Source organism: Heptranchias perlo, chromosome 5 (genome assembly GCF_035084215.1).
Source record: "Heptranchias perlo isolate sHepPer1 chromosome 5, sHepPer1.hap1, whole genome shotgun sequence".
Taxonomy (NCBI): Eukaryota; Metazoa; Chordata; class Chondrichthyes; order Hexanchiformes; family Hexanchidae; genus Heptranchias; species Heptranchias perlo.
The window spans coordinates 49,286,633-49,302,163 of NC_090329.1; the positions used below are offsets into that span (position 1 = coordinate 49,286,633).

Consider the following 15,531-nt stretch of genomic DNA (forward strand, 5'->3'; position numbering starts at 1 on the left):
GTGTTTAACTAGCCTGTTAGAGTTTATTGATGAGGTATCAGAGAGGGTAGATGAGGGTAATGTAGTTGATGTGGTGTATATGGACTGTCAAAAGGCGTTTGATAAAGTGCCGCATGGTAGGCTTGTAATCAAGAATGCGGCATATAGAATAAAGGGGGCAGTAGCAACATGGATACAGAATTAGCTAAGGGACAGGAAACAGAGAGTAGTGGTGAACGGTTGTTTTTCAGTCTGGAGGGAGGTGTACAGTGGTGTTACCTGGCATCAGTGCTGGGACCACTGCTTTTCTTGATATATATTAATGACTTGGATTTGGGTGTACAGTTCACAATTTCAAAATTTGCAGATGATACAAAACTTGGAAGGGTAGTAAACAGTGAGGAGGATAGTGATAGTCTTCAAGAGGATATAGACAGGCTGGAACAGATGAAATTTAAAGCTGGAAAATGCCAAGTGATACATTTCGGTAGGAAGAACGAGGAGAGGCAATATAAACTAGAGGGCACAACTCTAAAAAAGGTACAGGAACAGAGAGATCTGGGGGTACATGTGCACAAATCATTGACGGTGGCAGGGCAGGTTGAAAAAGCAGTTAAAAAAGCATATGGGATCCTGGGCTTTATAAATAGAGGCAGAGTACAGAAGTATGGAAATCATGATGAATCTTTATAAAACAATGGTTCAGCTACAACTGGAGTATTTTGTCCAGTTCTGGGCATCGCACTTTAGGAAAGATGTGAAGGCCTTAGAGAGAGGGTGCAGAAGAGATCTTCTAGAATGATTCCAGGGATGAGGGACTTCAGTTATGTGGATAGACTGGAGAAGCTGGGGTTGTTCTCCTTGGAACAGAGACAGTTGCGAGGAGATTTGATAGAGATATTCAAAATCATGAAGGCTCTAGACAGAGTAGATAGAGAGAAACTGTTCCCCATGGCAGAAGGGTCAAGAACCAGAGGACATAGATTTAAGGTGATTGGCAAAAGAACCAAAGGTGACATGAGGAAAAACTTTTTTTTAAAAAAACTCAGCGAGTGGTTAGGATCTGGAATGCACTGCCTGAGGGGATGGTGGAGGCAGATTCAATCAAGGCCTTCAAAAGGGAACTGGATAAGTACTTGAAAGGAAAAAATTTACAGGGCTACAGGGAAAAGGCAGGGGAGTGGGACTAGCTGGATTGCTCTTGCGTAGCCAGTGCAGACTCGATGGGCCGAATGGCCTCCTTCCGTGCAGTAACCTATGATCCTACCTTAAATTAACATTAGAATTCTGAAGGAATATGTATCATGGTATATATATTTCCAACCAAACATAAATAGCAATGTAGCCATTAAGTGACATTTATATTGTTTAAAAAAATTAATGAGAGAATACCTTCAGATATCAATAACTGACTGCTCTGTTATATTTTCTTTCTATACTCTCTGGAGTTTAGCAGAATGAGAGGGGATCTCATTGAAACGTATAAAAGTCTTAGAGGGCTTGACAGGGTGTTTCCCCTGGCTGGAGAGTCTAGAACTAGAATCATAGAAAGGTTACGGCACGGAAGGAGGCCATTTGGTCCATCGAGTCCGCGCCGACTCTATGCAAAGCAATCCAGCTAGTCCCACTTCCCCGCCCTTTCCCCGTAGCCCTGCAAATTTTTTCCTTTCAAGTACTTATCCAGTTCCCTTTTGAAGGCCATAATTGAATCTGCCTCCACCATCCCATCAGGAAGTGCATTCCAAATCCTAACCAATTGCTGTGTAAAAAAAATTTTCCTCATGTCACCTTCGGTAGGAAGAACGAGGAGAGGCAATATAAACTAGAGGGCACAATGTAGACATTTCTATGTCTACATCGTCCTTCTCCATAGTTTTCACTATGGAGAAGGACGATGTAGACATAGAAATACGGCAGGGGGACTGTGATATACTCGAACATATTAACATTGAGCGGGAGGAGGTATTGGCGGTTTTAGCAGGCCTAAAAATGGATAAATCCCCAGGCCCGGACGAAATGTATCCCAGGCTACTGTGTGAGGCAAAGGAGGAGATTGCGGGGGCTCTGACACATATATTCAGAACCTCTCCGGCCACAGGGGATGTGCCAGAGGACTGGAGAACCGCTAATGTAATACCATTATTCAAGAAGGGGAGTAGGGAAAAACCGGGGAACTACAGGCCAGTGAGCCTAACATCAGTGGTAGGAAAATTATTGGAAAAAATTCTGAAGGACAAAATTAGTCTCCACTTGGAGAAGCAAGGATTAATCAGGGATAGTCAACATGGCTTTGTCAAGGGAAGATCATGTCTGACTAATTTGATTGAATTTTTTGAGGGGGTGACTAGGCGTGTGGATGAGGGTAACGCAGTGGATGTGGTATACATGGATTTCAGTAAGGCCTTCGATAAAGTCCCCCACAGGAGACTGGTCAAGGTACGAGCCCATGGAATCCAGGGTGCCTTGGCACTTTGGATACAAAACTGGCTTAGTGGCAGAAGGCAGAGGGTGATGGTCGAAGGTTGTTTTTGTGACTGGAAGCCTGTGGCCAGTGGGGTACCACAGGGATCGGTGCTGGGTCCCTTGCTGTTTGTGGTCTACATTAATGACTTGGATATGAATGTAAAAGGTATGATCAGTAAGTTCGCTGATGATACAAAAATTGGTAGGGTGGTAAATAGCGAGGAGGATAGCCTCAGTCTGCAGGACGATATAGATGGGTTGGTCAGATGGGCGGAACAGTGGCAAATGGAATTTAACCCGGAAAAGTGCGAGGTGATGCACTTTGGAGGGACTAACAAGGCAAGGGAATACACAATGAATGGGAGGACCCTAGGCAAGACAGAGGGTCAGAGGGATCTTGGTGTGCAAGTTCACAGATCCCTGAAGGCGGCGGAACAGGTAGATAAGGTGGTAAAGAAGGCATATGGGATACTTGCCTTTATTAGCCGAGGCATAGAATATAAGAGCAAGGAGGTTCTGATGGAGCTGTATAAAACACTGGTTAGGCCACAGCTGGAGTACTGTGTGCAGTTCTGGTCGCCACACTACAGGAAGGATGTGATCGCTTTGGAGAGGGTGCAGAGGAGATTCACCAGGATGTTACCAGGGCTGGAGCGCTTCAGCTATGAAGAGAGACTGGGAAGATTGGGTTTGTTTTCCTTGGAGCAGAGGAGGCTGAGGGGGGACATGATTGAGGTGTACAAAATTATGAGGGGCACAGATAGGATGGATACTAAGGAGCTTTTTCCCTTCGTTGAGGGTTCTATAACAAGGGGGCATAGATTCAAGGTAAAAGGCGGGAGGTTTAGAGGGGATTTGAGAAAGAACTTTTTCACCCAGAGGGTGGTTGGAGTCTGGAACTCACTGCCTGAAAGGGTTGTGGAGGCAGGAACCCTCACAACATTCAAGAAGCATTTGGATGAGCACTTGAAATGCCATAGCATACAAGGCTACGGACCAAATGCTGGAATATGGGATTAGAGTAGACAGGGCTGATGGCCGGCGCGGACACGATGGGCCGAAGGGCCTCTATCCGTGCTGTATAACTCTATGACTCTATGACCTTTAGTTCTTTTGCCAATCACCTTAAATCCATGTCCTCTGTTTCTTGACCCTTCCGCTAGTGGGAACAGTTTCTTCTCCCTATCTACTCTGTCTAGACCCTTCATGATTGTGAATATCTCTATCAAATATCCTCGTAATCATCTCTGTTCCAAGGAGAACAACCCCAGCTTCTTCAATCTATCCACATAACTGAAGTCCCTCATCCCTGGAAGCATTCTAGTAAATCTCTTCTGCACCCTCTCTAAGGCCTTCACATCTTTCCTGAAGTGCGGTGCCCAGAACTGGACACAATACGCCAGTTGTGGCTGAAACCAGTGTTTTATAAAGGTTCATCATGACTTCCATACTTTTGTACTCTACACCTCTATTTATAAAGCCCAGGATCCCGTATGCTTTTTTAACCACTTTCTCAACCTGCCCTCCTACCTACAACGATTTGTGCACATATACCCCCAGATCTCTGTTCCTATACCCCTTTTAGAGTTGTGCCCTCTAGTTTATATTGCCTCTCGTCGTTCTTCCTACCGAAATGTATCGCTTGGCATTTTTCCGCGTTAAATTTCATCTGCCACGTGTCCGCCCATGCCACCAGCCTGTCTATATCCTCTTGAAGTCTATCACTATCCTCCCTACTGTTTACTACCCTTCCAAATTTTGTCATAGGGGCCACAGTCTCAGGGCAAGGGGTCGGCCATTTAGTACTGAGATGAGGAAAAATTTCTTCACTGTGTTGTGAATCTTCGGAATTCTCTACCCCAGAGGCTGTGGATGCTCAGTCGTTGAGTATATTCAAAATTCCATAGATTTTTGGGCACTAAGGGAATTGAGGGATATGGGGATAGTTTGGGAAAGTGAAGTTGAGGTTGAAGATCAGCCTTGATCTTACTGAATTGGCAGAGAAAACTTGAGAGGCCATATGGCCTACTCCTGCTCCTATTTCTTATGTTCTTACGCTTTGGAATTCTTTTATCATTTTAAACACCTCAATTAGATCATCTCTCAAGAGCACCTGAATTTGTTAAGCTGGGTCATTTGTATGGCTAGATCGTACAGCCAGTGCAGGCCTGTGTGCCTCAAAATGAGAGTGGGAACATAAACACAGCTGCAGGTCTATGAGGCCTCCAACTGCTTCAGGGGCTTCTAGCTGCTGTTGGAGAACAGCAGAATGAAGGCCTCCGTGCCCAAAAGAAGATGCTACTTGCCAAGTTTGCAGATGATATGAAGATTTGTGCACGTGTTAGGACTGTGAAGGAAACTAAACAACTGCAAGCAATTTCAATCTATTGGGGGAATGGGCCCGTGTTTAGCAAATGAGAAGTGCCGTGCTACACGTGTGGGCAGGACCAATGCTAAGCATACCTACACCATACAAAGATTAGAACTGAAAACTGTGGTAAAAGACAAAGATCTTGGTATCATAGTTCATAACTCTCTAAAGGTTCATGATCAATGCAATGAAACTATAGCTAAAGCAAATAAGGGTTGCATTCACAGGAATATCCACTACAAAACAAAACATATTTTGTTCTTGTACAAGGCCTTGGTCAGATCTAATTTAGAATACAGTGTCCAGTTTTGGTCCCCTCACATGGTTTGTAATATAGTAGCTTTGGAGGGCCACATGAATGATTCCCAGTTTAAAACCATAGCTACTCAGATAGGCTTAAAGAGCTGGGTCGATGTACTTTAGAAAAACAGACTCGGTGATGATTTAATTGAGGTCTATAAAAAAATGAAAAGATTGGATTGTGTACATACTGACAAATAATTTCAATTAGACAGGTTGGGGAGGACCAGGAATCATGCGTATAAATTACACAAGGGAAGAAGTTAGATGTTAGGCAGTTGTTCTTTTCCCACAGAATAGTACATCTATGGAACAAGTTTTCAGCTTATGCAGTGAGTGTTGAATCACTGTATATCTTCAAGCGAGAGCTGAACCGGTTGAGGAGGTACCAAATAATCCAAGTCATGGTCAATGTGGTCTCCCGGACTAGCTTTGATCACCTCGAAGTATCAGAGGAATTTTCCAGATTTTTCTACCCTAATTAGCCTTGGGTTTTTGATCTGGTTTTTCACCTCTCCCAAGAGACTACACAGCACCTATAACAACAACAACTTGCATTCATATAGCACCGTTAACATAATAAAAAAACATCCCAAGGTGCTTCACAGGAGCATTATCAGACAAAATGTGACAACTAGGAGGTAGAGGGTCTCTTCACATGCTTCATTAGGCACATCCAGTCGTGAATGGTGGTGGACAATTAAACAACTAACGGGAGGAGGAGGCTCTGCAAACATCCCCATTCTCAATGATGGCGGAGTCCAGCACATGAGTGCAAAAGACAAGGCTGAAGCGTTTGCAACCATCTTCAGCCAGAAGTGCCGAGTGGATAATCCATCTCAGCCTCCTCCCGATATCCCCACCATCACGGAAGCCAGTCTTCGGCCAATTCGATTCACTCCACGTGATATCAAGAAACGGCTGAGTGCACTGGATACAGCAAAGGCTATGGGCCCTGACAACATCCCAGCTGTAGTGCTGAAGACTTGTGCTCCAGAACTAGCTGCGCCTCTAGCCAAGCTGTTCCAGTACAGCTACAACACTGGCATCCACCCGACAATGTGGAAAATTGCCCAGGTATGTCCTGTCCACAAAAAGCAGGACAAATCCAATCCGGCCAATTACCGCCCCATCAGTCTACTCTCAATCATCAGCAAAGTGATGGAAGGTGTCGTCGACAGTGCTATCAAGCGGCACTTACTCACCAATAACCTGCTCACTGATGCTCAGTTTGGGTTCCGCCAGGACCACTCGGCTCCAGACCTCATTACAGCCTTGGTCCAAACATGGACAAAAGAGCTGAATTCCAGAGGTGAGGTGAGAGTGACTGCCCTTGACATCAAGGCAGCATTTGACCGAGTGTGGCACCAAGGAGCCCTAGTAAAATTGAAGTCAATGGGAATCAGGGGGCAAACTCTCCAGTGGCTGGAGTCATACCTAGCACAAAGGAAGATGGTAGTGGTTGTTGGAGGCCAATCATCTCAGCCCCAGGGAATTGCTGCAGGAGTTCCTCAGGGCAGTGTCCTAGGCCCAACCATCTTCAGCTGCTTCATCAATGACCTTCCCTCCATCATAAGGTCAGAAATGGGGATGTTCGTTGATGACTGCACAGTGTTCAGTTCCATTCGCAACCCCTCAGATAATGAAGCAGTCCGAGCCTGCATGCAGCAAGACCTGGACAACATCCAGGCTTGGGCTGATAACTGGCAAGTAACATTCGCGCCAGATAAGTGCCAGGCAATGACCATCTCCAACAAGAGAAAGTCTAACCACCTCCCCTTGACATTCAACGGCATTACCATCGCCGAATCCCCCACCATCAACATCCTGGGGGTCACCATTGACCAGAAACTGAACTGGACCAGCCATATAAATACTGTGGCTACGAGAGCAGGTCAGAGGCTGGGTATTCTGCGGCGAGTGACTCACCTCCTGACTCCCCAAAGCCTTTCCACCATCCACAAGGCACAAGTCAGGAGTGTGATGGAATACTCTCCACTTGCCTGGATGAGTGCAGCTCCAACAACACTCAAGAAGCTCGACACCATCCAAGATAAAGCAGCCCGCTTGATTGGCACCCCATCCACCACCCTAAACATTCACTCCCTTCACCACCGGCGCACTGTGGCTGCAGTGTGCACCATCCACAGGATGCACTGCAGCAACTCGCCAAGGCTTCTTCGACAGCACCTCCCAAACCCGCGACCTCTACCACCTAGAAGGACAAGGGCAGCAGGCGCATGGGAACAACACTACCTGCACGTTCCCCTCCAAGTCACACACCATCCCGACTTGGAAATATATCGCCATTCCTTCATTGTCGCTGGGTCAAAATCCTGGAACTCCCTTCCTAACAGCACTGTGGGAGAACCGTCACCACACGGACTGCAGCGGTTCAAGGCGGCGGCTCACCACCACCTTCTCGAGGGCAATTAGGGATGGGCAATAAATGCCGGCCTCGCCAGCGACGCCCACATCCCGTGAACGAATAATAAAAAAAAAACAACTGTATAGACCAGCTGGTCTTTTCCTGACTGACGTTTTCAGATGTTTTTATGTTCTCAAGCCTTCCATCTTCTCAAAATGGACGTCAGTCATAGAGGAAAGTGAGTTAGAAGGGCCAGGAACAACTCATTTCCATGGCTGCCCTTTTTTCTACTTCTTTAGGGAAGTACTGGAAATCCTAAAGCAACATAAACCCCGAGGGGGGAGGGGGGGTGGAGAAAGGTGGCATGAAGACCCAACTTAACTGGTTTCCATCCCATTTTCCTCTCCATAACAATTGGGATTTGAGCTTTCCCCTGATGCTATTGAAAGCAATAATGGGGTAAGTTTACTACCTTTACAATTTTTAATGTAACTCAAAAGATCTCTATTTGTGCAATACATTTTCAAAATCTATTGAAGTAATTAAGTACATCAAAGACTTTACATTTTAAATTACAAAAACATCTCCAAATTTGAAAGGCATTTATTTCTATTGCAGTTACAAAACAAACATGTAGGAATGCCATTTATTACAAAATAAACATTTTAGAAAATCAATACTCACATTTTGTTGCTGAATAACTGGACTAAAATTTCTGGGTGATAGGCTCTTCACCTGGTAAAACTGTAAGCTCATCACTGTTTTTGTGAAATTGTCCCTCTAAATTGAGTGCAGTCAGTTCTTGAAAGATCTCTACAGATCTGAAAACAGAGTCTTCAGTGGAGGAGTTGGGTATTCCTTTCAGAAAAGCAGCATGTCCTGCAGAAACCAAATCTTCTGCTACACTCTTGTTACTTATGACAAGGTCTACCTCCCAGAGCAAGTCAGCAATAGGCTGTCTGAAAAATACAGTCAAATTCTGTTTGTTTAAAGATTTTTGAAAGAAAATAATAGCTTCATCTGTCCAGTTCTGTCCAGTTGAAGGTACAACACCACTTAAACTGCAGGGATTAGTCAATCGTGGTACTTCCGCAAGCTCTTTAGGAAGTGCCCTTAGTCTGCTCAAATCTGAAGATGGTATGAAGATATAATGTCCGTAATCAACAGCTCTAACAAGAACAAACTGTTGTGAGACTACATAAATTTCCACTCTAGACCACTGCTCATCTGTGGCACACTTGATTAGGCAACTTACACCAGGATTCAATAAGTCTCGAGATAAAGCATGTAAATTCTCTGGTAGTTTAGCCAGGAGCGAAGAGAGTGTTTCCATTGTTTCAAATGAATCTTCAAGCTGAATGCAGAATTCTGAGGGGTCAATCACAGAAGTAGCAAAGCCAGTATACTCTGTTCTAGTCTGGATAGGGCAACACAAAATTGAGTTCAATGATAGGCATATCATGCTGTTATCAACAGAAAGCAAAGTTTCTGATGACTCCAAACATTGTTTGTCTGCTATATTGATTTCCATTTCTGTAAAAGTCATTTTATTCATCCATCCATCCAAATCAGGTAAACAATCTTGCGATGCAGTAATTATATCATTTTCAAGGACCATTGCTTGATGTTTTTCAGGAAAAGAAATAGGATTTTGGCTAACTTCAACCTCCCAAACCCCAGAATCCAACTTCCTTAGCAATTTGATAAATTTCTGGTCAATTAATAGAATCATAGGAGATATTAGATATTCTTTTAATAGCTGCTTAACTTTTTCAATGGTATTCCATGGACACATAATGACTTGTTCAATAAAATTCAAAATGTTGTCATTTGATATTTTAGGCCGCGGCAACAAAATAGTCTCAGTACTACCATAGTCCACCATTTTACCTTCCCAGTAAAGAAGTTTGATTATAGATTTCTCCTGCTCAGAACATTGTTTGGACTTCACCAAAAATCTTCTTTCAATTGCATTCAGAGGCAGAACTCTTCCTCTTTCTACATTTTCATCAACAGCCAAAGTCAAGGGAAACAGCTCCTCAGGACTTACATTAAGTTTAATTCTGAAGTCTCCATTGTTTGACACACTTACTAAATTGACAGCTTTAATGAGCCAAGCAATTATTCTCAAACACAAGGGCCTCATAAGTAAATTTTTACCTATGCAAAATTCAAGTTCTTTGTTGGTTTTATACTGTTGCTCACAAGACATAACTTTTGTACTGTTTTGTTTTTTATCCTTAAAACCAATTTTCTCAGATGCATTCCTTATGTCTTGTAAAGACAAACCCAGCTCAGAAACATATTTTTCTACTTCTGAAGCTCTGTTGAGCTTCAAAGCCTCCTGGCTGGAAGACATGTTAGTTGTCAACTCACTTTCTAAGAATTTGCCAGCTGATGATCTAGTGCTATGACTAAGATGTACCTTCCGCAAATGACTAGACTGTCGCACAAACTCACAAACAATATTTTTCCCAGTTAGCACATTTGTGAAAAGTGAAATCGCTTCAGAGCGCCACATTCCATCAAAATGTGTACCCTGCAATCTTGGCTTTGGTAAGAATTTCTTCTCAAGCAGGCCTGATTTAGAATAAGTTAAATCAATATCTACTGCGTTGGCAAGATCAATTAACTTTATATGCAATGCATTTAATTTGATTTCTTTTACAACAGCACAATACCAAGCATCATTCTCTATAAACTCATCATCAACATTTCTTACTTGTGCATTCTGAAGATTCTTAAGTCTAGCTCCAGGAATTGCAAGATCTGGGGTTCTATGTTCATTGTGTTCTAGTTGTAAGAAGTCGTCTGAAGAACTATTTACATGTGAAATATATTTTTCAAACTTTACCCCAGTGGTCAACGCAGGTTGAGGCAAATCTATCAGATTTTGAAGAAGCCATTTGGTCTGACAGTGCTTCCTAGTTCTACAAATCATTTCAAAACTGTCCCTTGCATTTTGTGCTGCAGCACTGTTTTGCACAAGATGACAAAATTTAGTAGTTGTCAATGTTTCATTGAAGGTAATCGCATCACGAGATGCCATCTTAGTCTTCCCTGGATGGAACGTAGTCTTGCCTGCATGGACGGTTTCACTTGAGTTCTTTTTGTTGTATGTTTTTTTTAACTTTGCTAGATGTGAAGCAAATTTAGGGACAATTTTGTTTTGGCAATACTTAGAGTTTTTATCTTTGCAATGTTTTCCTGCCTTACATGGTGTATTTCCCTTTTTAAGACTGTAGTCCTGCTCTTTATTTTTATGTCGCACACAATATAGATCTGTTCTCAAAAAGGAGCGGATCAGTCGATTTGTTTCTTTGATCAAGGGTACTAAGTAATCAGGTTGCTTACTTATCAGTTGTTCCGAGGAAGGAACTGTTTTTATTGGGTGGAGAGATTTATCACTTTGCCATTTTGTTTCATCAAGGCACCTTATCTCTTTTCCATAACAATACGGCATGTGTTGTTCTGTTATTTGAGCACTGATTTTCACACTTCCATCGTAAAGCTCAAGAACCAACTGACCATCAGACTTCTTTGCTACCACAAAGGCTTTCAGAGGTTTTCCCATCACAGTCTCTTTAAACAAGGTGATAACTTCTTCCGGCAGTTTCTGAAGATGAAGGGACAAACAGCACTTAACTGCTTGCATCGGTATCAAAATCAGCTCCTTTGCTTCTTTAGGAATTGGAACCACATCATTTTTATCAACAATCTCAGTGTTTCCATAGTCTATGAAAAACACTTTAAAATGTGCAGGTGATTGCACAGAACGGGCTATAGCACGATACCATTGACCATCTTCAAAATATTTTGCTAAGCACATAATGGTTTTACCCAAGTCCAATTTTTGTTCTTGCATTTGTTTACTAATAAGGTTGACCTCAGTCATAAGTTTATCCACAAATACAGTGTTTTTCTCAAGTTGACAATAGAATTTTGCCAGACTAGACACATGAGTTACATACACGTCCTCTTCACTTCCAATTTTCATACCATGGGCACTGTAATAATGTGTGTATAATTGAATGGAGGGACTAAATAAATGTGCTGATTCAACGTGTGGGACTAGGCCCTTGTCCAAAAGTAACTGGCATGCATTAATACATGGAGTGTGAAGGTCTACCACATTACACAGACCCTTTCCATCCATCAGTGCCATTGCAAATATTGTGCATTTGAGATCCACACCAGAAATCAAAGTATTGTCGATGAATTGCTTAAATGTATTGCAGGAAACTTGATCCCAATCATTAGGGTCATGGTTTACAGATTGAATTATGCTGTTAAGAGTACATCTAAAAGCCTGCCCTTCTAATTGAAGAAATTCTGGATTAATGGCACAAAGATTCTTCTTGGCTATTTTTTGTTGGATACCATAATCAACAAACAACACAGTAACTTCTTCCTTTGGAAAATTCCTTTGAATAACTGACGCTCTATACCACTGACCATCCTTAGAGTATTTTGCAACACACCCAATATGTTCAAATTGAAAAGTATCCCTTGGAGTACTGTAATAATGTTGGACATTTCTCATAAGCAACTGAAGTTGGCTTGATTTACTTTGCAGTTGGCACCAAAATTCTGCTGGAGAATCTACATGAGACACTCTCACATCGAGAACAGACCCAAGTTTAAACACTTGTTGCCTGTATGGTGATGCTACCGTGGACTCTTTAGTCCAAGTTGACATGGTAAGATGTGCACATGGAAAGCTACTATTCATTGTAACTGTTGGAAAGAAAGCAGTAGACACCTGGATATGTGAAACTGGAATACCACATGAATTTTTCACCTTTGAGTTTTTATCTGTGCATATCCTTTCCTCATTTGTGGATGATTTGGTTCTTCTAGATCCTGAAAATTTCAGTTTACATCTCTGTCGAGGCAAAGTAACATCTGGCTGTACATTCCAAAAATCAGCATACCCAGCTTTAAGCATCAGTGCACTAATAGATGACGGCTCCATGCACTCCGTATCTTGCATATCAATTATATATCTGCTGCCCTGTTTTGAGACTACTTCAATAAAAAGTTGTTTGTTGAATACAGATTTCTTGAAGAAGTTAGTGGCTTCTTTTGTCCACACTTCTCCGATAGGAAAAACATGAGCAACAGAACAGTTCATAGCCAAAGCGGGCAGTTTCGTGTACTCAGGAAGCAGGGATTTCACAGCATTAAAATCTACAACTTCAGCATTTCCAAAATCAACAAAAAAAACTCTGAGTTGGTTGTCAAGTACTTCAATAATAACTGCTCTGTAGTAATGTAGGTCTTTGCTATACCTAGCACAGCAAAATAAACCGGGTGCTGGTTTCTGAATCAGTTCCTCACTTATGCCAATTTTGCTGTAGTGGTCTGTAATGCTGTTCATTAAACATTCAAATTCATGATTGTATTCCGATGTTTGAATCCAAAAGTCGGATGGGTTAATTACATATTCAACAAATCCAACATAGGAAGCATTTACTTTCATCTCATCAGATCTTAAACTATGATGTATTGGTTTACATGTCACTTTCCCAGTTGCTGTCATCTTAGTTTCTGGAAGTTTTCCAAATTGTCCATTGATATCCTTATTTTCCTCCTCCTTTGGGCCACACTCAATCTCTGGATTTACTTCTCGAAGCTTACCTTCTGACAACATTCCAGACATCTGATGGATATTAATGTTTTTGTGATTGTAGAGTGTAACATAGTATAAATGTTCTTTACAGGAGTAGGAATCGATGCAAATACTTAATGCTTCCTCAAACAACGATTTCTTGAAAATGTCAGTCTGCAAACTTATCCATTGTTTTGTTTGGTTTGGTAAGCCGGTTAGTGCACAAGGAAATGACAGCAGAGGCATCATAAAAAAAATTGGCATCAATTTTTTAATATGATGAAGAAATACAACTTCGGTATTTCCATAATCCATGAACCAAACTTCTACCCGGCCAGAAGTTAAGAGTTGCTTTACAACTCCCCTGTACCATCTTCCATCTTTACCTTTTGCAGCACAGAGTGCACCAAAATTGTCAATAGGTTCATCACTTAATTCTTTTCCTTCACTTTCATAGTAACAATGCATGTCTCTAGTCATTGCTTCTAACTCTGAAGCCAGCCTTTTCAACTGGCAGTAAAAGTTATGAAGTCCTGAAGCACATGTTATTTTAACTGTCTCTATAGCACCAGTTTGTAAACTTGGACTCAAAACATCCAGGATACGTTGGAAACTAGGTGATAATATAATGGTTTCATCCAGCACAGGCCTCCAGCATCGTTTATTTATGTACTTAAGTTTTGTATTTTCATAACCAGGGCATCCTAGTAAATCTTCTGACATTTCCAACACAAAATGGAAAGTATTGCCATCAAGAATTTTTGCTAAACCAAGTTCAAAGAGTTTTTGGTTAATACTGGGTACTTCTACTAGAACAATTTGGTTCATTAAGATATCTTCAACGCAACCTTTGATTTCAGAAGTTGCCAACGATGCAAAATATTTGACTGCTGTTGGGGACCATATTCCTCTTACTGGCACAATGTTGGCAAATATGCCACATACTACTTGTGGAGGCAGTTGAAACAAATTCTCATAGGCGGGAGCAATATGTCTAGCATCTACTGTCAACAGTTTCCCAACATCTATGAGAAACACTTCATATGATTCTTCGTCTTTTCTTATTACCCTTCCTCGATGCCATCCTCCATTGTAAATGTCCTCTGCAAAACAAAACTCATCAATTGCAATGTTGGCTCTGGTCTTTGCTGCATTCTGTACTTCATTGTGCAAAATATGATAGTCCAATTCACATACGTTGCTGTACCGACCCCAAAAATGTACTAATGTTTTTTCTGGATGACATTCCACACGGGTTATATTCAGATCAAGGTGCAAGGTGTAAGCAGGTAAAGCAAAGGTTGAACACATAAGGCCTGTAAAACAAATATTTTATTTAAAACATTTAAAAGATCATAGCAAGTAGTATATAATAGGGGCAACTTCATCAGACATTTGACAGTCTATCTTAGATTCAAAATATTCAGGCAATTGTATTTTTGATTCTGGCATTTGATTGTGGTTGGATATATAGATCTGAACAAATCAAACCAACCAAATGCCAGGGTAAATGGCTACAGGTATGGATAAAATGTATTATATATACACACATGTACACATAGGTTTATTCCCATTGCTAGTCTTAAGTAGTCTACAATCTCGGTCTTGCAAACAAGTGTGTTACATAAAACATTAGCATAGCAAAGGCAATAGTAACTAGAAAGAATGAAAAATAACTTACATTCATATCACAACTTTCATTTTCTCAGGAATTCCCACAACACTTTCCAGTCAATAAATTACTTTTAAAATATAGGCACTGTTTTACACAAAAGGTCCCATAGACAGCAAATTAAATAAGTGACCAATTGATCTATTTTCGTTGTTGATTGAGGGATAAACGTTCGCTGTGACCAGTGCCAGGGAATGAGAACATCCTCTGTCACTGACGCGCATGCACACAATTCCGATCAAGCCGCGCACGCGCATTGCGGGGTAACAACTGGGCCCTCCTCGCTGCCATTCACGACAAGTGAGGACAGGATGCCAACCACCAAAAATGCAAGGGGGGCAGCGGGGGAAGCCGGAGCGCGGGCAGCGGGGAGTGAAGCACAAACAGCAGCGAGTTGATTTGTCGGAAAGCATGGTGCATGCGCGTCAAATGACGGCATCGGATAGTCCGAAATCCGGAAGTTATGATACAATGTCACAATACTACTCACTTTGTAATGCAATATGTGAACCCCCCTCCCCCACCTTCTACCCAATAAATCTTAAAACAATTCATCCCCCACACATAGTGCCCCATCAGTCATTGCAGCTCTCAGAGTGTTTAGCTACGAGTGTAGGTACTTCCGGTTTTCGATCGATCCGTGATGTCATCCTCCTACGAATGGCCGGGCCACCCGATGACGTCACTCTCAGCGCATGCTAAAAAGCTACAGCTCCACTAGTGACGTCACTTTCAATGACGTCAACCTCACCCTTTCTTGTTGAATG

The 15,531-nt window shown here is 42.0% G+C and overlaps 1 protein-coding gene across 1 annotated transcript; it reads right to left on the reverse strand.

The window, feature by feature from the left end:
• Nucleotides 1-8,085: 8,085 nt before the first annotated feature.
• tdrd15 (tudor domain containing 15) lies at nt 8,086-14,403 on the reverse strand. The gene is made up of 2 exons (XM_067985268.1): nt 13,766-14,403; nt 8,086-13,705 (listed from the first exon to the last, which is right to left on the reverse strand). Exons 1-2 carry the CDS (start codon nt 14,401-14,403, stop codon nt 8,188-8,190), a joined length of 6,156 nt encoding a protein of 2,051 aa, XP_067841369.1. The 3' UTR covers nt 8,086-8,187.
• Between the last annotated feature and the right edge of the window lie 1,128 nt (nt 14,404-15,531).